The sequence below is a fragment of the Gordionus sp. m RMFG-2023 genome, chromosome 3 (genome assembly GCF_954871325.1).
Source record: "Gordionus sp. m RMFG-2023 chromosome 3, tfGorSpeb1-WG-v2, whole genome shotgun sequence".
NCBI classification, from domain to species: domain Eukaryota; kingdom Metazoa; phylum Nematomorpha; class Gordioida; order Chordodea; family Parachordodidae; genus Gordionus; species Gordionus sp. m RMFG-2023.
In genome coordinates, this window is record NC_088777.1 from 21,251,458 (window position 1) to 21,277,217 (window position 25,760).

At 27.6% G+C, this 25,760-nt stretch overlaps 1 protein-coding gene across 1 annotated transcript; it reads left to right on the forward strand.

The window, feature by feature from the left end:
- Positions 1 to 828: 828 nt before the first annotated feature.
- LOC135926276 (ADP-ribosylhydrolase ARH3-like) lies at positions 829 to 21,867 on the forward strand. Its single transcript, XM_065462082.1, has 8 exons — positions 829 to 962; positions 1,007 to 1,109; positions 1,149 to 1,240; positions 1,423 to 1,571; positions 5,756 to 6,036; positions 12,946 to 13,055; positions 13,288 to 13,385; positions 21,102 to 21,867. Exons 3-8 carry the CDS (start codon positions 1,210 to 1,212, stop codon positions 21,399 to 21,401), a joined length of 969 nt encoding a protein of 322 aa, XP_065318154.1. The 5' UTR covers positions 829 to 962; positions 1,007 to 1,109; positions 1,149 to 1,209; the 3' UTR covers positions 21,402 to 21,867.
- The last annotated feature ends 3,893 nt before the right edge of the window (positions 21,868 to 25,760 follow it).

The window sequence follows — 25,760 nt, forward strand, 5'->3', positions numbered from 1 at the left end:
TTCTGGACACACGATATCGGCGACGATGACGATAACAATTACAGAACTATTAGTTGTATAATGGACAATGAGAAGATACACTGGTTATAATAAAAAAGCAATAACTCGGACGAACCCAAATATCATTGGCACAGCACATACAAGATCTACAGGACAACGATATTTGGCACACCGAACAACAAACAAGGAAGAGACTCTTCATGCAAACTTAACATAAACTCTCAATACTTACCAAGATATAAAGGTTATTATTTTTTGTTGCCTCACTAAATACCACTTAAGGATGCAGGTACATTATTATATGACATTATTTTTATTTTTTTCTTAACACTATTCTGCCGGTAACGGAACTAATACATCACCATTATTGTACTTCTTCCTTCTTCACTTTGTTAACTGGCTACATAGTGGTACCGTCCACTATAATAAAACGGGTAGACATCATATATGGGATCTATATACTAGTGAAAATACATGATGAACGCTTCAACTCCTGGTGAGTGCAATTTCAGGCGTGGTAATGAATGAATGAATGAATTTTTCATTTAAATTTTAATATTTTTTAAATTAGTAATATAAAATTTTTTTTAAATAATTTCGAATACAAATTGATTAAGGTATAGATACTTTAAAATAATTTGTATCTTAGATACTTTACAAAATTTTTAATTAGATACAAATATCCGCGATACTGTCCAACCCTGTTATTTTTAATATAAATAATTTATTTTTTAAAAAATGACATTTTGATAAATGCCACTGATCTGTCAAATATTATTGCAATTTGATTATCAATCAATACCATTCCTGTAGTTTTACCATGCACAATGTTAATCATAAGTATAACACATTGACAAAATTTCAGGGTTCTATAGTTGGAGTGCTAATAGGGGATTGTTTGGGTAAAAAATTTGAGGGCAACAAAATTGTGGACATTAATGAAATTAAAGATGTTATAAATAGTATAAATACAATTTTTTTTATAAAAGGGTGACTATTTCAATAGATCAAAATCTTATAAAATATTCTGATGATACTGCGTTTACATTTGATTTGGCGAAATCTTTGATAGAAAATAAGGGTGTGTACATAAAATCAATTTTGAACAAGTTTAGACATTTTTGGATTATTTATAACTTATTTTAAAGTTTTACAATCACCTATTATAATGAACCTGAGAGAGGATATGGTAATAACATTGGCAAAGTTATGCAACAGTTTAAATCCCAAATAAAAGATGGTAATTTACTTATATTTCATAAAAGTTGAATAAAAACTAATAATTCTTTTTAAATATGATTGTAATAAAATTAGGGATTAAATATTTTATTTTAAAATAAGAGCCTATATTTTAAAATTAATGGTTAAATGAAGATGAATTAAAAAAAATTTTTTTTTATTGAAATCTACACATTAATTTAGAAGATCTCTTTGGATATGCTAGGCAACAGTTTGATGGAGAGGGTTCTTTTGGCAATGGGTCATCTATGAGGATAACTCCCTTAGCTCTTTTATATTATAAATGTGATAGTGAAGCATTAATCAGAGTTTTAGATAATCATATGCTTAATGTTTTTTGAATAAAATGTATTTTTATATATTGGTGGCTGAATATTATACTGTTCTGTATCCACTTTCTTTACAATATACACATTTTTGATAAATCAATTCTCAGTACCTTATTCAACCAAATCACAATAAAAAAAATTTAAACAAAATTAGAATAACCCTTTATTTGCATTATTAGTGTGATCGCCTATTTAGTATACAATAAATATTTATTTTAAAATACTCTTGATAAATTTAAAAAAGGATATAGAATACTATTATACTCAGCTGACAATTGGTCAATTTCTATGTTAAGTTGACAAATTTTTTGGCGTTCTTCATGTAGACTTCCATGGATTTAATTAGAACATGGTACATGCAGTGCACCTTATTAATTTGCCCAAATTTTAGATTTGGAACTAGCTCATGGGAAAAGATATGGCCCCTCAATTTGAAAAGACAATATTGAAATTGTTAATCTATTTCAACAATGAATATAGATCATAGAAAACTACAAATGGTGTTAGATACGATAGCATAACTTGGCAAATGGCATCCCCTAGTTCAAACTTGTTTACATAAGCAACTATCCTCCGATGATAGATTGTTAGGCTCGAGATGTAGGCAGCTTTTAGGCTCCAGGTTATTATTAGATTAATTCAGGTATGATGTTTTTGCCTTGGCTGTATGAGCTCATGCCTCTCCAGAAATAAGTATCAATGTTACATTTTGGTCGTATACCTATGACTACTCTCAATTGCTCATAATTTGAATTTCCTTTTGAATAATTTAATTTTTTAAAACTTTTCTTATTCTAAAAATAATTTATTTGTAATTACTAGTCTACCATTATCTTCAAATGATAGATCTGAAAATAAAACAGGTCTAAAAGATCATACAACAAAAATATTTCAACATTCATTTGATTTTATCTGCTTATAAATTGAAAGCTACTATTCAAAAACTTAAATTTATTTAAAGTGATAGCATTTGAGCATTCAAAAGAATTAATAGATATATTAATAACAAAATAGTAATACTAAAATATTTTAATTTTTTATTGCCTAGAGTAAATAGCAAAAATTAGTTATAACCTAAAATAAATTAGTATAAAGAGATTAGTGTCGTTTTATGTTTTCCCTATTGCTAGTAACTATAAACTGCAGAATGTTGGTACAATAATTTAATTTGATTACCCCTTCATGTTCAAAATCTCATTGAAGCGTTTAAAAACTTTGAACAGCATTTAAGCATTAGGACAAATATAAAAATGTGTTACTGATATTGGCCACCCTATTTTTCATTACATGTGAAAATGAGTATTTTCCTTGTTGAAGAGGTTAAAAGTTACTTAAGCATAACTTCTACAAATCAAGAACCTAGCCTTATTAACTGTCTACCGAGATCTCAGTCTCACTTCCAACTATAATAATAAATTAAAGAATGACTTAAGATCTGTGAGAATTAAATTGGAAATTTATAATGTAGAAATGCTAGATATAGGATATATTATCTTTATCAGTCATTTTTTATTCAGTTTATATTTTATTTATCCTTGAATTATTTATTATGCATTATGTTTTATAATTTAAATCATATTTTTACCCAGTTAATTTTATTTATAATTTATTAGATTTTTATAATCAATGATACACTCTCATATACCGATCATTAAATCCAAGGGAAGTCGCCATGAATCGTCTCTCGATTTGATATTTATTGACTATATATATACACATATACTAAAGATCTGCAATGGGCGAGTTTTATTTTGGCCCAAACCACCCATTTTTTTAAAAATTATTAACTTTCCTGCCCATAATTTTTTTTTAAAAATATGTCCTCTGTTTTATTTTTTAATTAAACTTATAATATGCAACAATTGAGATAAACAATCCACGCTCTTATCCAGACCTTAAAATACGTTCTCTTGCCCACTCATTGCTTAAAAAATATTTAAACCTGTTTGTTACTTTTTTTAAAAAAAAATGCCAGTTGCAGCTCTCTAATATTTGTTGCCCAAGCTCCAAAAACAAGCAAAAAGTTACAATTAGTCAGAGATGCACCAATACTGCCTTTTTACTAATACCGATACCCCACAGTACTGTCTATTATGAAATACAGGCTTACCTGTTTAGAAAACAAAAATTAATCAGATTGGCGAAAATTATTATAAACATCATACGGGAACTAGATAATTTCCTATCAATGTTTAGAAGGTCCCACAATAAATGAGGTTTATCTATGGGAAACAAAAATTAATAAAATTTTGTCAACCTTCAGAAGGCTATACAATAACAATGAAAACCTTTAAAAAACAAAGTATTACCTTTTATTAAATTTTTTTTATCATTCAGACAGTGCATAAGATAGGCTTGATTCGAAAATTTTAAGTATTAAGTTTAACCGACGCAAAAAAAGGCAGACATATTTACAATTTTACTAATGCTAAAGTTTTAAATTCGATGATACTTATTAGGCAATGCCAACTCACATTTTTAAGTTTTCTAATTGATCAGCCACCTATAAAAAACCACGTATTCATAAAACATTTAGAGAAATCCCAGATTATTTGTCTGATTCTGATGAGTGTATACATCTTCTAATGAAAGTTTTGAGGATAAACAAAAAAATCCAATTCTTGGCCATAAAAATAACAATCAAGATATTTTGAAGTTTAAGAAGAAGTAAAATAGCTTTTTTAGAAAATTTATCAGCCCGGTAAGTTCGGCTTTGAAATGTTATTTTATAAGCCAAAATCTTATTAGGGGAAAGACGAGCATTAAAATAAAAAAAATATGGACATTCTTTTTTTTTAAGTAAAATTTTGATTTATAAATGTTATTTCGTTTTCAATTTGTATGCAATTATAGAAATAAAAACGACAATTTTAATAATTTAATGAAAATACTTAAAGATAAGATGGAATAAACTCAAAAAAAGTTTAAGAATAATAGTAAGTAAGCTTTTAGAAATACAGAAGGATATTAAAAACACCGTGAATTTTTCGGGCGAGACGGCCTGATCAAAACATTGTATTTCATGAGCAGGTTGGTTTAAACAATTTTGAGTATTGGGCGCTAGACGTTAATTTTATTTTTGCCAACGTGAGTTGGCTAGTCGTGAATAAAAAATTAGACCCGCGCCCACCTCTAACGAGAATTCATTTAAATATTTTTGAAATATGATAAAATTTTATTTAGAAAATGGCAGTAAGTTATACCTTCATTTCATTCTTATACATATTTTTATTTGGGTTTAAATAAATTTATACCGATATTAATATTTGCTCCATTATTCTACATATCATGAATTTCTTCTGTATCCTTCATTCATAATCAGTTATTTTTTCTAAAACTGAATAAATTATTATAGGATTTATAATAATACAAATGGTCATTTTTATATAATATGAAAATTCGTCAATTTGGTATATATTTTTTTGTTTTTGAGATATTTCGAAAACTTTAATTTTGTCCATCAATTTATATTACAAACTTAAAGTAGCTATATGTAAAATCATTTTTTTAAGTAGCGGACTACAAGCTACTCGAGATAATAATCTATAAAAATTACTAGATAACGACAGGGCATTTTTTGTACTGATGACGACAACTATATTCGATAGGGATATCAAATTTTATAGTTTTGAAATATAATCAAAAATAAACTACTAAAGTTTATTTTAAGAAAATAATCATAAAATTCTTTCCAGTCTTTATTTCCACAAAAATATTTATTTTTAAATTTATTCCATAAAAACCATATAATGAAACAGCCATGATTTATTTTACGTTTATTATTCTTCATAATGTTAATTCCTCAATAATTTAAAAGTATAAAAAGAAATATGGAAAAAAGAATTCTTATCTGTTTAGAAATTTATAGATTTTTTTTCCATGGCTTAAATGTAGTCCTATTTTTTCCATTCAATATATAAGGATTAATTGTATGAGAATAGGCCTGGTGTTGGTTAAAATTGAAAGTATGATGGCTGGTACTGTGAATGCTGGTGCGTCATGTAATTATAAATAAATATAAAATGATATATTGATGAATTACTATACTATATCCTTGCTTTTTCCTCAATATAATATATAATGGGTATCTATGGTATTAGTATTTGTTGAAAAAAATGGTATCAGTGCATTTCTGATTTTCTTAAAATAAAATATGCTTAAAAACTTCTACAAATTTTAATTTTTAGTCTGTCATTGAAACGACTCTCTTAACCCATTCTCACCCAATAGCGATATACGGTGCCTTGTGTCAAGCTTTAGTCTTAGCTCAGGCCATTTTGCTTCCACCACCTCCAAAAATAGGTTCTTCCATGTTAAATGGTCAATCATTGGCACTTGAGACCTTGCAAATTCTAACTCAAGGTTTGAAAGAGGTGTCAAAATATGAAGGTTCACTTCTACATTATTTCCCGCTTAGTTGTGTTAAATTCTATGAAGAAAATAACGAGAATTCCGTTTTATATAATGAGTAAATTATAAAAACATTTGTATATTCGATTTAAAAGAGGCAGCTAATTCAAATATTTAATGCCTCAACTAAATCTGATTTTAATATATATAATAATTTTATAAGGTCATGGTACATATACTTGTCTATCTAAGATAAAAACTTATTAACCTATGGTATTTAGTTATTATTTTTTTGTTCTTATTGTGTAATTATTTACAGGGCTGAGAATCCTCACCTTTAGAAAAGGATAGAAAAATCCCTGAATCATGTTCATTGTCCGAAGTATAGAAAAAATTTTTTTTTATTTATTGAACACCAGTTTTTAAAAATTAATTTTATTATATATATATATTCATTATTCACCATAAAATAATTTGTCATCATAATTATATTATAGCTATAATAAATAATACAATTCAAAAAATAATATTATACAAATTTTATTTAAGCGATTATCATGATATCTTTCAAAATATTATTGACACTTCCATAAGATAGAAAGAAAGAAGTCTAGCAATGCATATAATGGTGAAATGTTCGATTAACACTAACCCGATATTTTTTAAGTTTAATATTAATCAGAGATCTGCAGAGATATCATTTGCAGATTTTTTTTTGAAAAAAATTTTTAGGCCTTGCGGGTTTTATATTTCAAGCCCAATCCGGATTTTTTTTTAAAAAAATTTTCGGCCCTGCTCAATTTAAAAAAAACTATTAAATTTATTTTTAATTTTTATAGCTGATAATGGAGATTTAAAATATTCTGTTTTAAAATATACGACCCGGCCTTGGGTCTCTGATAAAATATATAGTGGCCCTATATTGCTGAAACGCCTAGAACAATTTTCCCTAATATGTATAATATCAAATGAACTATTATCTTCTCAGAAGTCAGGAATATTTGCATCCTTATTAATTTTTTTAAAATGTTTATAAAATTTCTAAAAATGAGATTAGGGCTAGTTAGCTTTTATGTTCTGTTAGTTATATTTTTCTAAAAACATTTTATTATAATATGTCAATAGTCTAGAATTGGAGTGCTCCCCTAGGAGTGTATTTCATCGATTATTTTCCACTAAATATATAAATTAAAACTAAATTTTAACATATTAATTTTTGGCCAGGTCAAAACACTGCAAATTTTTATAATTTTTATTATATATGCACTAGAGGTCTGCGTGCAAAATTACTTTAAGAACGGGCAGGCGGGCGGACGGGTAAAAATTTTTAAAACTATGAGTGGATGGTGTGGTTAAGAAATTTAAACAATGGGCGGGTGGGTTAAGTAAATTTAATAAAAAATTGTTCTTATGAACTTTTTTGGATATTAAAAATTAAAATGTTCTTTTTTGGTATCATATTTTTTTTAAAAATAAAAAAACTTTTTTGTATATTTAAAACTACTTTGGAGGAAACGACAAGAAAGAGATTTGCCAAAGCTATCAATAGCAAGAAAAAATTGGCAATTCCTGCAATTCTTTACGAGGTTTAGCATTGCTGGAAGGTTTTTAGAATAAAGAAGAACGTGTTTGAACCCAGTAAATGTCTATTCATAATAATTTTTGCATTATAATTACATATAATATCAATTTTATATTTATATTTTTTTCATAAATATTTTATTTGATTAAATAAATTATCCATAATTTAAATTGAATACTAAATTATAAAACTTTATATAGAGGTATAATGCTGAATTTTTTTTTATTAGATATTTAAAAAATTGAAAGAATGACCATAATTAAATATTATAATAGCATGCTTGGGTTAAAAAATTTTTTCAAATAATGGGTGGGCGGGTAAAAAATTTTAGACTAATGGGCGGGCGGGTAAGGAATTTAAGACTAATGGGCGGGAGGGTATATTTTTTTGAAAACTATAGGCGGGCGGGTTAAATTTTTTAAAAACATTGGGGCGGGCTTATGGTCCAAAAACCAGCCTAATGCAATCACCCATTGTGCGCCTTTTTAAAATAAATTACTATAAATATGTATGGAAAAATTATCAGTTAAATATTATTGGCATAATTTTTTATTCAACGAAATTATTATTTCCATTAATAAATTAGAATGAAATAAAGATTGTTTGCCTATATTATATAATTTGATGATTTAGATAAGGTATCTCTGTTTATTTTGCTTTTATTTAATAAATTCTCATAAATAAAATTGAGACGGAAAATTTTGAACAAAAATATAATTCATGAGGTGGTTATTTTTATCTACTTGTATTTTGATTTTATCAAACAAAATCCTCAAAAAATTTTTGAGCAAAATTTGGCTATTATTTAGAAATAGTATAAATTAATTATCAATTTTTTACTTGCATTATTCTATAAGTTTTCTTATATTTGAATCTAAACTTTAAAATCGTTTTCCCAGTTTTAACAATTTTGCAAGTGGAGCACCCCAATTCTAGCCCTATGATGTTATTTGTCACATAAAATTTTAAAAACTTATGAGTGATAAAAATTAGATTTAAAATATAATAAAAATCATACAACGAAATTTTTTTTTCATGTTATATAATGAAAATAAATATAAAAAACAATTTTTGAACGTTAAACCCTAACGGGTCTTGTATTCGGGTTCTCAGCCCTGAAATTATGATTTGTTTCCTTAGATATTGTAAAATATTTTTTGGTAAAATGCTTTAAGACTTTACTTTGAAACTTGTAAATGATTTCTTTCCCAATATTTCTTTAAACATTTTATCTAATAGTAGATGTGCAAATATTAGATGCCGAATCGGGACCATTTAGCGGTTTCAAAAAATATCAGATCGGGCCTATATTTTTAAAAAAAGCGATCCGATCCTATATTTTTGTTTTTTTAGTTATATTATGATTATATATATATATAATTATATAATATATTGAATTTTATCATAATAATAATAAATTCATAAAAGGAATCAAAATTCAATTTATTTATAATGTTTAAAAAAATCGAATTATTATAAAATATAGAGTAATTAAATTTTTTTTAATATGCAACATGGAAAGGATTTTAAAATATCTAAGGAGTGACATTAAACTAGGGTTAACGGCTTGATTTATCCGATTTTTAAAAACGACTAACTCAAAAGATTTAAGTCAAAAATAAATTATTCAAGCTTGGAGATTCTGCCCACAGTTGTGAGAAAAATTTGAACATCTATTGTCGAAATTTCCAGGCATCATAAGTAAATTCATAAAACTAAAAATTCAATTTATTTGTAATGTTTAAAAAAAATCGAATTATTTTAAAAGTTAGAGTAACTAAAAAGTTAATTTTTTTGTTATATCTGCAACTTGAAAAGGTTTTTAAAATATCTAACGAGTCACACTAAGCTAGTGTTGTTAAATGGCTTGATTTATCCGATTTTTAAAATTTAAGATTTAAGCCAAAAATAAACTATTCAAGCTTGGAGATAGCCCACAGTGGTTAGAAAGGTTTGGACCTCTATTTTCGAAATTTATAGGCTTGGATAATAATATTTTAATTAAAATCTTGATAGTCGTTTTTTAAAATCAATTAAATACAGCCGTTTAACAACATTGCATTCAGCTGTAAACATTATATTTTAAATGAGATAATTTTCGAGAATATATAAAAACAAATACACTTAATAATTCGTGGAAGCTAATTTGGTTTTTTTTGTATAGGAATATTAATTAATTTATTACATTGAATCAAAGATAGTTGTAAATAAAATCAATTTATATATATATGATCAGTTTTATAGTAATATAGGATCGGTGAAGAATTGTGTATTGGCATTAGACCTGTGCGCCGATGTCTCAATCAACGGCGGCGGTTTTTTAAAAATTTTTTATCGGCGTTCGGCGGCGCGCCGATTTTGCCGCCGCCTACTAAATTTTCGGCAGCGGCGGCGGCGCAATATTTATTTAAAAATTTTTTTTAATGAATTTAATTTATAAATCAATATATTTTTTAATGAATTTAATTTATAAATTAATGTATTACATTTTTTATAATTTATGTAGGCGATCTTTTCTAACACATTGCTAACATAGTTTAATTGATCTTAAATTATCTCCCGTCTCACTCCAATTTAAATTTATGTATTTTCTCATTCTCAGAAATAAACTAAGGAATTGTATTTTTACTTAATCAGACTCATACCAACAACGCATATAAGAAATATCCTATTGATTTTTATTATAATTAAAATTTGGAATGCAGGCAAAATATGAAGTATGAAATATGATAAGTCAGAATTCAGATTTAGCAAAATTATAATTGTCATGAATAAACAGTATTTTATCAAGATTTATAGGACATAAAGAACTCCTTTTAGCATTGAGTATTAATCCAGCAATGGAAAAAATTTTTTTGCTGAGTGTACTGGTTGCAGGTATGCAAAGAACCTTCCTAGCTAAATTGGCATGCATAGGAAGTTCCAGTCGCTTTTTCTTCCAAGAGCAATGCATCCTCTTCTGAAATAATATTCTGGCTGAGCAAAATATGGCATTCTTGTTTAAGATTAGTAATATTGTTATAATCGTTAATAGGAAGGGAATGTTTTCGAGCTAATTTCGCTATATAAGAGCATGATGTACCATCCTAGACTTGAATTTCACGCTGAGCATTTCTATCATGCTCTAAAAAATGTCGTATTAGAAATTGCAATGATTTCGTAGAATTTGAATTTAAATATTGTAAAACAATATTAGGATTTTGAAATCTTAGATCAAGTATAGTTGCTAATATCTAATGTTTAGAATATAATTTTATTAATAAAAATATAAAATAACTTGAAGTTCAGTGATCGGAAACCTATGGTCAAGCTTTTTTTTCATATTTTCTTTTAAGCATATTATATCTGAGCAATCAGATTTATTAATTTGTATATGAGCTTCTATTTCACTGCTAAATGATAACCCTGAGTTTATTGTAGATCCTTTTTGGGAGGAAAGAAATTCCACCGACTCTCGGAATGGATTTACTTAAAGCTCATCTATCATATCCTATTCATTATTAAAGAGTTTTAAAGATTGTTTTCCTATTTTATTTAGAACATTATTTATAGGAATTTTGTTTGCAATGCAAATACTTCCTAGCATAATATGCTAGCGGGTTGGGCAATTTATTTTTAAAGTTTTTGCATTAATTGGATTGGTTGGTGCAATGCCATTTCAATTATCCGATTCATCAGACATATCAAAATGGTAAGGTAATCAGAATCATCAATATCCAAGATATTACCTGTCTCATAAATTGAATGCAGACATTTACCATGTTCAGCCTCAATTTCACATTCCAAATCAGCTACTCGATATCTGAGGGCTGAAATAATTTTTCTAATTATTTTAATGAGAATATAAATCTTGGTAACTTTTTTATGCCAACAACTGTAACCAAATTATGAAGTCCATGCCCTAAGCATAAATGATGCTCATAATCCCCTAATCTGACGCTTCTTTTGACATTGGCACCAGCATCAGTTACTATTTGTATTATTTTGGCTTTTAAATGGAACTCCTCTTCAATACTATCAATATCAGATAATATTGTTTCCCCAGTATGCTTTTGAGTTACATTTCTAGTTGAGGGTAAAATATTTTAAATCAAAATTTTCATCTAAATGATGAAGACTAAATGTGATATAATTTCGACGCTTGAAATGATCGGTCCACAAATCAAAAGTGATATAACAAAATTTTGGTCCAGAGTCAAACAAATTTAAAACATGCGCCTTCAGAGATAAATAAACATCGTCTAGTGTATCCCGACTAATGGTTGTCCTATTTGGCAATTCTGACGAGGAATCAATTATCTTATATTTCTAATTTTTGAACAATTTATTTTTTAATAATCATTTTATATAAATTTTAAACCTTTAGAAAGTCTGTCATTCCTTTATTGTTTATAGAATCAAATGGGATTAAATCTAAGCAGACATCAAAACATAATTTCGCCTTATTAGATTTCATATTTATTTTAAACATTAGAAAGATATATAAAAACATTAAAATAGTTAGGGCTAAAATGAAACAAATTAAATTAGATTATTAACTTTCAAAATAAAGCTTTACATAATTAATTTAATAAATTGTATATTAAGTTTATATTTTAAAAGATATTTAAAAACAAAATAATAAGAGCTGGAATGAAACAAATTATAAATTTGATTTAGTTTAACCTTTCTAATAAAGTTTTAAAAAATCATATATTAAATAATACTTTAAAAAGATATTTACAAAACACAAAATAATAAGGGCTGGAATGAAACAAATTATAAATTAGATTTAATGTTAGTATTCAAATTAAAATAATAATAATTTAATATATAAATATAATTAATATGCTTTCTAAAAATTAGACACGCCGCGCCGCCGCCATAATAAAAATCGGCGGCTTTTCCGGCGTGAATAAAAATACCGGCCGCCGGAGGCGCACAGGTCCAATTGGCATTAAAGGTTTGCAATCCCCGCGCTGGGTAATGTCGGATTTTTTTATTTGGGCCGGGTCTGGCAAAAATAACCACAAACCGGACCGGGGAAAAAATATTGGGCCTGATTATCGATGAATTTTTATATTTGATAGAAGGGGTAATCCATAAAAAGTACTGTTTTTAACCACTCCCCAATGTTATAAATAGTTGTTTATTTTGGTGTTCAATTTCTGATTAGACCTTTTATTTAAAAAGCTATGCCGGGAAACCTTAGTAAATAAATTGTAAACGGGCCGGGTTAAAGCTAAATTTCAAAAAGGCCAAGCCTGAAAATTTTGTTCCAAACCTCTAATCGGCACAGCCCTATTTAATAAATTTCCCTGTTTTGATAATCAGATTTTTTATTTTATTTGTATCTACTTTTTAATTATTATTACTTAGATAATTTAATTTTACAATTAATAATAATATAAATCTGGTGACCATTTGATAAATTATATATATTATATTTTAAATAAAACGTGCCAGGAGATGTCAGAAATCTTTGACAGATTTTTTAGATAAATTCGAAACAGTAAAAGAATTTTTAATGCAAAACTCTACCGAAATCAATCGGCCTGAAATCATCAAAAAATTAGGTAGATTCAACGTTATAAAATAGATAATATTAAATATTCTTATCCCAACTTTTATTAAACTTATTTGATACTTTACTTCTAAAGACTATTTATATATAAAGATGTAAAATGACTATAGTTAGTGTATTGTACAAATTTTAGCACCCCCCCCCCCTTCCCATAGTAGAAGTTTTTTTCTTCTTATTTTCATTTAGATTGAATGTTGAAATTATAATGATTATAATAAAACTAGGTAATGATGTCTCGGCTGTCAAATCCGTCCCAACTTCCATTTATTTCTTTTTACGAGCTTTAAAAATTGCTTTCAACAAAAATCAGAATGCCTATCAAGTTATTTATAAAATTTGTTTATATTTATAACTTAAATTAACTTCCTTTTTTTAAAACTGAACAATTATTTATTTCGATTTAAAAAACGATTACACCATGGATTGATATATTATGAGACCTACAAATTTCCATTGAAATTCGTTGGCGTAGGTAAAAACCTTACTTAGGATCACCTAAATTAAGCCCATTTTTTGGCTGAGTGCCTTGAAAAAATCTTTTGTTCTGGGTCCAAAAGCACCGATTATGTCAGACACAATGGGGGCTAGAGTAATATTAGGAATACTAATGTATTTATTAATTTTTCTAATTTCCTCTCTAACTAAGGTATTAGAGCTAAAAGATGCTGCGAACCGATCAACACATTTATAATCCCAGGCTAGCGGGATTACCCTGCTCCATGGAATAAGTGTCATTCCTTCAGGATGATATTGTCCCCGAGATTAAGACCTACAGGTTCCAAAGTTGATGGAATATTAGCTCAGAAAGTTCTATCAATAATAAATCTATTGCGTGGGTGGCGGCCTCTAGAAAAACGGCAGTAAAAAGAGTGGTGACCTAGACTCTCAACACGGAGCTGACATAGTTTGCAAGATGAGGGTGTGACGATATCACAGCCTAAACGGAGAACTATTCCTATCCGAAGTTCTTCATTGGAAAGAAGCAAACCAAGGTTGGAGCTAGATAGCCTCAAGCCATTAACCTGTGTTGAAATGTTGAATTGATGATGGAGAATTACTATTTTAGTTTATTGGGGGGAATGAATCAATACTTTGATTTATTGGAGAGGGATGGGTTAAAGATTGAGGAAATACCCTTCAAGGCAGCGTTCGAAAGGAAATCAACGGAATGCTGGATTAAAGGTAAGTCCCAATCTTGTTGTCTGAAGAATAAAGGCAAGGAAGCATTTGGAGCATTTGACTTCCATGGGTATAGTATCAACCCCAGATGGGAATCTGTAGTGGTGGTAAAATTGTTAGTAATTGTTTGATTTTGGGTGTATGATGAGGGAAAAGCTGCATTACTCAGTGAGACAGGGGATCGAAAACCTATATCCCAAATTTGCACGGGAGAGCGGTTTGCATCCAGCAACTGGGCGAGATTTTGAGGTAGGGTATTGGTTCAAGGGGGATTTTAACTTTAAGCTCCAAATCTAGTAATATGTCTGGAAATATGAAAAGAGGAACAGAGCAAAAGGCGTGCAATATTTTTGAAATAGCAAATTCTTTAGGAGAAAGAATGAATGATGAGATGGTAAAAATCCTAGGATTTTCTGAAGTCTGTCAAATTTAATCAGGAAGTTTTCAATAAATTTGGATATTGCTGCCTTGCCTCAAAGAGGTAAGCCTAGATGAGTAGAACTTGATTTCTCGACTATAAAAAAGTTATCAAGAATGGAATGAAAATTGTTGGGCATATAAAATTCACATTTTTTATGATTGAGGGAAAGCCCATTAATAGGAGTCAGATCAGAAAAGAATGGAATTTTAATTAATTTATCGTAAGATCCTGCAACTGTACCATCATCTAAATACCATATGTTTAAAATGACATTGCATTATGGTGACAGTGATGGTACGAATAGTCTCGCAGATGATAGCTGGACCCAAGGGGTCCCCTTGTTATATACCTTGACGTAGTTTCATGAAATTTCAAAAAAGATACGTGACCATAGCAAGCTGATATATAAGTTGAATCTGGGAATTTTACAGAAAGAAGGAATGAAATGTTCTCTCTTGAGGGTTAATGCATTATTAAAATCTAATGTAAAAGAAAGGTTGTTTGATTCGTAAAGCAGATGACATGTGGTGTGATACTAAATCTTAATTGATTAGGAAGTAAAGATTTGCTTTTACCAACAAATGATATTAGATATGATTCTTCGTAAGATAGTCTCAATAGCAATGTGGCTAATGCCTCCATCCTTTGTGGATAGCGTAATAAGCCGAGCGCTAAAAATTAAGTGTAGAATGCATGGTGAAACAAGGTTATTAAAAATGTTATTAAGAAGTATGATTAAGTCTGATATTAGGCTGTGGTGGCATGGAATGGGTGGCTTTGTTAGATCCTGGAGGTAAATTGCTCGGAAACCGTCTAACCCTCCAGCCGAATCCTTTTTAAATGATTTAATAGCCTTTATAATTTTTAATGAAAGTATATCTGGGGATATGGTGGTGGCAGTAGTAGTGGCAATATATTCTTGAGGATGTTTAGATAAAAGGGATTGTATAGTTGAATGGTCGTTTGGAGCAAACACATTGAAACTGAAATGTTAAGTGCACTTTTAATGTTGCATAAATTACATTTTTTCCAATCAATTTTGCTTTATGGGACATTTAAGGTTGGAAGTTGTTGATTTGCTTTTTGGTGAATGACGAACAAGGTAAGACATTAGGATTTTTAATTTGGCATTAGAGATTATCTGTGTCTTTATTAGAAGGCGATTTTAAATGAGAAATAGTTCTTTCCATTTCTCTGAATTGTTGATGTTATTGTTATGCGAAGCAATAAGATTAAATAATTCTTTAGCAGTCAAAATGCGAGCACCACGGGTATCCTAGAGATTGTAGACACAAATAGTTTAGTCATAATATTCTAGATCCAAAGGGGTTGAGGGACATCAGTGGATAAATGTTTATTGTCATCAAGGTCATTATTACTTATTGGGTCATTATTAATTAAAGTAGGCAGAAAAGGAGTAGAGAATAAGGCTGGGAAGCTTGAAGGTGGTAAAGAGGGGCTATGGAAGAGAAATCCAGGTGAAAGATATCTTGATGATCTATGACCATGGAGTAATAGTTTACCTGATTTAGTAAGGAATATTAATTTGCCACAAGAGGGACATAAAACACTATAAGAAGCCATAAGTTTTACAGATGGGAGGATAATACTCAATAACTACTTTATATTGAAAGATTCTCGATTTACAAAACAAAACTTTTCTAAACTTCATTTTGGGTCAGCTGGTGGATAAGTACATTAACTAATAATTACCTTCCGCATTCTGCGATATTTAAAAAAAAATATGATCACATTCATCATGCGCATTATATTTGCATTGGCAATATTATTTATTAACCCTTTAATAATCAGGTCTGGTATATGAAAGTCAGGCATGTTAAAATTTATTAGAAAAACGATTAATTATTACGATCTGAGATCTTTAATAGTTTCTTTAAATTTATCCTATAATATAGTATATTCCGAATTTTCTTTATCTTGGTTTATTTATTAAAATATAAGCGTTTTGAGAATTGAATTTGTCAAACCCTACAAGGAGTAAATCGGTCAATTTTTTTGAACCTTAGTTAATATAAACATTCACTTTATGAGTGGCCTGGGTTTTATTGGCGTCTAAATTTTTATGTAATTAATAATTGGAGTTTACAAAAAATCAATACATTTTCATATCATATTACACAATTCCCACAATACTTTTCACTTTCAGATCAACTGAAATATTTTCAATTTCCAAATCACTATTTTTTTTAATTTCTGAATTTTCCAAAATATTATCAACTTCCAAATCAACCGAAATATTTTCAATTTCCAAATCAATATTTTTTTCAATTTCCGTATCAGGTTCATGTATTAAACTTATATCAATTTTATTATCCAAAATATCAAGTTTTTCCTGACCCCTTTTATCACTTATAATTTTTTCATTTTTCTGAACTTCCTCAGAAATATTTAATATATTTTTAATTTCATCATCTTTTAGTATTTTACTTTCCACAAATTCATTTTCTTTCACACTTTTATTTTTCTTTATTATATATATTTTTCACAATTTTTAAACCAAAAAAAATAATTATTTTTTTTTCGGAAAAACATTTAAAAAAACTATATGTATCAAAATTATAATATCAAAAATCTATAATACCGGTAAATTTACTTTTCCCAATACCATAATTTCTGAACCATTCAAATTGTTTTACCCTCATTCTATCCTTAATTATGTGTTCATTCGGCCATAACTTGTAAAATTCATTATACCCCATCACAGATATTGTTGCCCCTGTATCCAATAACATCCAAATCTCTTTATTTCCTACATTCACTTTTACTCTTGGACATTGATCGAAATTTTTATTATCTTCCAACTTAAAGATAGGTAAATTACTAATATGTATATTCTTTCGTGTTCATTTTCCAACAGTTATTATTTCCTTCATTTTTTCTTTCTATTTCAATATGATCATTTATCTTATTTTTATATATATCTTCTTTCAATAGATCCAACTCATTTTTTGATGTAACTCTTCCAAATGTTTTTATTTCACTATCATACAGTCATCCTACTGTACAATCCTTCGCATAATGCCCAATATTTCGACACTTATAACAAGTTATATCTTCTCTATTAATTCGTTTAACTATATTTTTCTGCTCATTTCCTACGTATTCCACCGCTGGAAACGCTTTGCAAACACCTTGTTCATTTTTATAACATTTATCCTTAGTATGTCCTAAATTCCCACAATTTCCACAATATATTTCATTTTTTTGGTTCCCATTCACTAATTTGTAAGCTAAAACGTAACATTCTTCCTCATTATGACCCTTATTTCCACATCTTTTACATATTTTTGGTATAACTCCTGGATTTACCCTGGCATTACATTCTCTTTTTAAATGCCCAAATTTTCCACAATTATAACATTCTTTTTGACCTTTCTAATTTTGTTCTATTCTTTTATTTACATTTTTTCTTCCAATTCTTTTATTTTCATTTTTATTTCTGCCATTTCTATTTCTAGTATTTCTTCCTTCTTTCTCCTTAATTCTATTTTCTCTTTTTCCTCTCTTTTCTTTAATTCTATTTCTTCTATTTTCTTTTTTTCCGCTTCCCATTCTTCTCTCATATCTTTTTTCAATTTTTCTATTTCTTTTTTTTGTTCTATTCTTTTAATTTCATCATTTTCATTTTCCTTATTTTTAATTTCCATTTCCCTATTTTCCTGTTCAATTTGCTTTACACACCTTATTCTATTCAATTCTTTATTTCTATTTTTTTTATAACATAAATATCCTCCAATCCATAACATTATTAATACAACTATACTCACATATATCTCTCCCTGTGCCAACTCTTTTAATTTAAAATAATTTTTAGTGGTAATTATTTTTTTATTCCACATTTTTTTTAAAATCTTTAACTATTTTTTTTTTAATTTCAATTTTTTATATTATAGTAAGCTTATTAGTAATTTTACTAAAAAAATTTTAACTATTCTAAAAGAAAAAACATAAACTATAGCTATAATTATTAATATTATAAAAAAACAATTCATATAAACTTACCTAAAAAAAAAATTTTTACCTCTTTTTTTCGAATTTTTCTTTTTTTTATACTTTTTAAATAATTTTCGGCCTTTAATCTATACAATGGTAGTCAATGGTGTTACCTAACTGTTAGAAACGTAAGAAGTAGTAAGAAGGCAATTTTTAATCTTTAGGATTTTCTTAGAGTCAAATACGAATCTTAGAGTCAAATATGAAATATTTTTTAACACACTTTTATTTTTCTTTATTATATATATTTTTCACAATTTTTAAACCAAAAAAATAATTATTTTTCTTTTACAATTTCGGAAAAACATTAAAAAAAAACTATATGTATCAAAATTATAATATCAAAAATCTATCTCAAAATCGCGAGCGAAACTATATATATAATCATCATAAAAATCAATAATATCCAATCGATATATATATTTTTCTTTACATTTTAATCAATAACCTAATTTTGACAAAAAATCAATACATTTTCATATCATATTACAACATGTACCCCCTTCTAAGGATAAAATCCAGGGTACCTACTAAAATTTATTTATATAAAAAAAAAATATTTACAATACAACAAAAAAAATCATGGGACCGGAGCGTTTATGAGGGATTCCTCTATTGAATCACTCATTTCCACCTCCGTTCCATTGAGCTCCGGTCCATTAATATTAAAATCTATATTTTTTCTAACCAATGACACCTTTTTGTTTTCCGCTGCTTGACCGAATTTATATAACCAACGTCTTTTTGCAACTTCTTCTGCTTCCCTCGCTATTAATCGTGCATCGTCCATTATTCTCCGCTGTTGACCTCCAGCCCAACGATCAAGCCCATTATTCAACGTATAAGATGTGCTTACCCCTTAGACATGTCCAATCCACTCGCCGATAAATGGCACAATGCATGGATTGAGTAACAAACTGAAGAAGGAGCAACACAAACATATTCGTATGGTACTATGTCATCGCAAGGAAAAGTGGCTTTACATGCAAAATATGCGTCTGGACCAGCTACTATTCCCATGAGACAACTGGGAATGAGAGGAACTAACATAAATTGCTTTAATTGTAGTGGACGGGGACACAAAGCTAGGGATTGCGCGAGTGGGGTAAGCACATCTTATACGTTGAATAATGGGCTGGAGGTCAACAGCGGAGAATAATGGACGATGCACGATTAATAGCGAGGGAAGCAGAAGAAGTTGCAAAAAGACGTTGGTTATATAAATTCGGTCAAGCAGCGGAAAACAAAAAGGTGTCATTGGTTAGAAAAAATATAGATTTTAATATTAATGGACCGGAGCTCAATGGAACGGAGGTGGAAATGAGTGATTCAATAGAGGAATCCCTCATAAACGCTCCGGTCCCATGATTTTTTTTGTTGTATTGTAAATATTTTTTTTTTATATATAAATAAATTTTAGTCCTGGATTTTATCCTTAGAAGGGGGTACATGTTGTAATATGATATGAAAATGTATTGATTTTTTGTCAAAATTAGGTTATTGATTAAAGTGTAAAGAAAAATATATATATCGATTGGATATTATTGATTTTTATGATGATTATATATATAGTTTCGCTCGCGATTTTTTTTTAAGAAAATTTTAGCATTGATTATAATTCTTTCTTAGGATTTGTCAAACTCTATCTGAGCACTTGCGTTTTTATTTCCACATGAGAATTCAAGGGTAATATGACATATGATTTTAGTCACTTGATTTAATTAACTCGATATGCCGCTCTAAAAGAATTTTTTATCTTTTGTATTTGATAAAAATTATGTATTTTCTAAGAATAATATTAAATTATAATATAATTTTACTTTGGAGTTGCATTTAAATTAATGTTTGTTATATTAAAAATTTGGGGAAATAAAATATTGCCTACCTATGACACCAATAATTGAAAATTATTGAAAAGAAGCTTTTTGTTCTTTTCAAGGCTCGGCCTGGGTTTTAAAAATTTGGTCATTCTAAATCATTTATAACATATTTTATAAAAGGGAAATTTAAAATATGTGACGCAAATGAATGGTTTATTTATTATGTAAATTTTTAATTGATTAATTGATATAATCATTCAGCTCGACACAGATTTGTGACTTTTCTTATTTTAGATACAGCTTGATTTTTAGGTATGGCCTGAATTTTTAAAATCATACTGATTTACTGCCTTTTAAGGGTCTTTGATAATTACAAATGTTTATTCTAATTTTAAATGCCTTAATCAAGTTGATGCTATTTAATTTAAAGTTAAAAGAAAAATTATATAAGGAGGTTTTGTCAAAAATTTGATAACGTTTAACAAGTATTTAACTCGATAATATATTTTAAACTATCATTTTTCGGTTTGAAAGGATATTAAATGAAATATTTCATAAAAAACATATATGGAATATTAAATCATATTATTTAAAATAAATAAAGCCTAATTCTTCAACCCTTTTCTTGGATACGTTATACGATGCAATAAGTCTAGGTGGAGACACTGACACGATAGCCAGTATGACAGGGGCATTACTAGGCTCCTGGTTAGGATACGAAATAGAGGAGGAACATGGGGATCAAAATTCTTATAACATTACATCACGTCAGGATAAAAACAGTTATCTACAAAACCTCCTACCAATCAATACGAATGGGAGCGAAAAATTCGAAAAATTTGACGTCGCTTTATCGCTCTCCAGCAAATTATATCATATATCTTTCTTGTCAGAAGATATCTAAAAAACGATTTTAAATCGTCTCACTTTTTGCTCACCAATACTAAAAATTTATTTTAAGACCAATCAATTGAAATTGCACTCATGGTCAGTATTTGTTTAACTCCGCTATAGGAAAAAAATTATTATCCCATTTTCTAAATATATAAAATCAGGCTTACATTTTTAGCCATATTATATTTTTTAAAAAAATTCTTCAGTATATTTATTCAATGACTTAAATAAATCTAAAAATAGTGCTGTAAACTTTTCTTAAAAATCTAAAGCGTTTAACGTTCATTGGCAAAAACCGAACGCGTTCACTTTCAAAAAAAAGGTGAACGTGTTCACGTTTTCAAAATTTTATGATAAATTTTTTTTAAAATTTAATTTAATATAAATAAATGTCTTATATTTTTTAACACAATATATTAGCCATGTTAAAAAATAATATAGTTTTATTTTGATAATATAATTATAAATGCAATAAAATATAGCGAATAAAATAATATTATTATTTATAAAAAAAATTTCTTATTAAATTTTAATAACAATTGTTTTCAAAATTTTTATCTGATTTCAAAATAGGATATCTCGAAATTAGAAGTTCTTGCATTATCATTTCTAGGGTTTTCAATGCATTTTTTCAATAGTGCTATAAGTTTATTTTTTATAGGTTCGTGTGGAAGTTTTATCCATGGCTATTGAAGCTTGAATATTGGATGTATAATTGCAGAAAGAACATATTGATCTTAATATATATATTTAAATTTAAAAAAAAAATATATGTAATTAATTTGATAATTATAGGTTTAGTACTTTTTATTGATCCCATTCAGTGGCGTAGCTACGGGGGTGGTTTTCGGGTTTGGACCCCTCCCAGAGCAAAAATTATTTTTAGATTATACGTTCAAAAAGACTTAAAAGTGACTTTATATCAAATAAATACCATTAATATTTATATTTTTCTGGTTTTGATGTTTGTGGAAGGATATTATTTTACTATTGAAATTATTCTGGATAGTATTATTAAAAAGTCAATGATAATAATCTACTAAATTATAATAACATATTATTGATGCATTTAAAAAATATATGTAATATATATTATCGAAGATATGGTTATAAAATAAACCCTCCTAAGGCCGGGCAAAAGGGCCGAAGGCCCGTTAAAGGGGGCCTGGGGGGCTTCGCTTCCCAGGCTTTTATAAGTATGGACCCCCTCTAAGGAAAATTCCTAGCTACGCCACTGATCCCATTGAATAATGCGCCTATCAATAGTTGACATAATTTACGCCATTAATTTTTTTAATTTTAAATAACTATCATTATTGTTAGGGTGAAACAACCTTAAATGCATTTTTTCTTCAAGTTTAATAATTTTACTTAGTTATATTATATAAAATAAAATAATTAATATTACAATCAAATGTCTTTTTAAATTGGAACTTAAAAATTTTGAAACTGATATAATACTTTTTGGACACATTTTACATTTGGTAAGTATTGAATTAGTTTCTAAAGGATGTTACTGTAAAATATTTATCATATTTGGGCCATGGTAATGTTAATTCATCTGATTTTGAATTTTCAGAATCAGATAATGATTGAAATAATAATCTATGCTTATGCTAATCTATTAAATTAAAATATAAACAATAATATTCAAATTAATAAACTATAATAATGGTGTGTTAAAAAAAATGAAATGTGAAAAGGAAAAACAGTTGATTGTAATATAATAATTTTTTCTTATAAAATTAGGATAAATATTACATTTTTCAAATAAATAAAAATAAAAGATGTTTTTAAAATTGAACGAACGTTAAATTCGAGCGCGTTCGTCATAAAAAGGGAACGCGTTCATGTTCAAAGTTCGTCAAAAATAAAAGGAACGCCGTTCACCATTTTTTTTTCAAAAAACGAACTGTCTTAATTTGTTAATAAACTACGTTAAGACATCTTTAATATGTCTAACGCAGAGTTTAACAATAATAACTTAACTTAAGATTATTTAATTCAATTACTAATTATTAAAATCAAGAATTGAACACGACAAATTAAATATATAGTTGATCAAAATTATTCTAAAATAACATAAATAAAACGAAAACGTAAAAATATAATGTAAAAATGATAAAACTTTCTCTTTTCTTTTTCTTGAATTACATTTTCGATTTCACTATCTATACTACTAAAATTTATACCATCAATAATCATTTCATATGATTCATTTAATCTCCTTACAATTTAATCCTTTCAATTACCTTTACAATTTAAACTATCCTTGAAAATTTTATATTCAAATTAACTGTTTTTCTTTAAAATTATAAATAACTTTTCCTTTTCAATACACTTATTTGATAAAGATCACTGGAAAGAAATCTACTTTATAAATATTATCATAAGACATTATAAAATGTATGAAGAATACAAATTTAATATATTAGTACTGACCCGTCAATGGGGTTTAGTCTAAGACCGATAGATGGCTTCCATTCATGTGGTGCACTGGCCATAAAGCCAAGTAGGCATTTTATCCATAGTGCGAAAAGTGCCAATATTTGAGACCGCTAGAAAAAAGAGGCCATAAAAATTTATAAATTTTTTATTGTGTCCAAAAAATTAAATTCACATCGAAACTTTAATGAAAATATATAAATAAACTATTTTATATAAAAATATAAGCATGCCCAAAACATAATTCTAGAGAATTATATAAATTTCAAAAATTTAACATTTCTTTTAATCGACCGAGAGCAATTAAAAAAATATAACTGAATTTTGTTAAAATGAAATAACCATTAGAATTCCGGAATTAGGAAGGACAACGCTATTAGTAATTTTATTTTATGAACACCTTGGAGAAAGGTATTCAAACCTCAATTTTGAAGATATTAAATTTCATAAATTTTTTAAGGAAATTTTAATTAATTTCATCTAGAGATAATAGACATCAGAAATCTGCTCGCCTGAGCCTACTTCAAAATCTTTGCCAGCAAGTTGGGCTAAAACATTTGAGCCGCATTGTATAACCTATGCTAACCATTTTTTGGGCCGTACTATTTGTGCAAAATATATTTAAAGGCCAACTCAAAATTTTTATTTAAACCTTATATAATTAAAATTTATGATTTTCTCTTCACAAAAAAAATATTACTTGCGAGGGGCCGGGTAGATAATTATACCAGTCGACCTAAAACACCGTTATCAAATTCATGACGGACCGTTTATGCCTGAATCGTGCTGATTTCAAAATTTATAAAAACAGACATGTATAATTAATTATTAACCTTAAATCTTACCTTAAGTAATTGATTTAAATTTTAAATATATATCGATTTTTATTATAAAATTATTTTCACAATATTTTTATTCCTAGAGATTTTTTTCCCCAATTTTTTCTTCCTGCAGATTTTTTCCAATTATTTTTCAGGCTGATTTCTGGGATTGAATAGATATATAAAATAAATAGTTTATTGGCATTTTTTTTCTAAAATCTACTTTTGTTAAGTGCATAAGTAAGTCACATAATTAACACTTTGAAAAATTAAGGTAACAATTAAATTTGTGTAACTATAACTTTTAATGTAACTAGTTACCTTTGAAGAGAAACTTTAACAACACTAAATATAAGTAGTAATAAGAAATGCCAGATAAATTTTATGAAAAAAAGAAACAAGAAATGTAATATAATGTAAAAAAAATGCTTTACTATATTTCATACTAGTTTTGTAATATTTCCATTATTTTGTATTGCAATTGTAACATTATTTTCATGATATAGTTTATGTATCATATGTTATTATGGCAAAATTAATTAAATAAATTATATTTATTTTTTGAAATATAGTCAGAGGGATTCCTTGATAAATTTTTCAGATGAAAAAAACATTGAGTAAAGGTTAATGTTATTTATTAAATTTTATAAGTTACACAATAGTAAAAATTTTTTAATAAAATGATATGTTTGGCAAGGCTTCATTTAACCTATTAGTATTAATATAGCTTAAAATTTTCAATGGAATTGAGAATTGCTTAATATATTCACTAAAATCTTTAATTCAATTAGTAGATCTTGCGGACTAATATGGCATTCTAATATATCTTGATCTGTAATATTTAATTGTCAAAATTTTCTCTTTAGCTTTTTTTCAGGCGCATTTATAAATTGATATGGAAATAGATTTAAAAATTCAATCTCATATTTTTTGAGGATCATGTATAGGCGTGTCATCTCCTTCATATTGTTTTTGAACTTTCCATTTACGAATTAATGTTATTGAAGGAAAGCCTTGCTTTTCTAAACTTATTTTCAATTCCCGCGCAAACTCTTTCGCTGAGTCAAGGAAATTTTGAAAACCGATACGAAATCTTAATTAAA

Bases quoted from the DNA above. Each gene is read 5' to 3' on its own strand.
- LOC135926276 (XM_065462082.1), top strand. From the start codon at position 1,210: ATGCAACAGTTTAAATCCCAAATAAAAGATG. The intron at 1,241-1,422 runs GTAATTTACTTA...ACATTAATTTAG, and splicing joins TAAATCCCAAATAAAAGATG to AAGATCTCTTTGGATATGCT. The intron at 13,386-21,101 runs GTTATTTATAAA...AAATAAATAAAG, and splicing joins AAAATCAGAATGCCTATCAA to CCTAATTCTTCAACCCTTTT.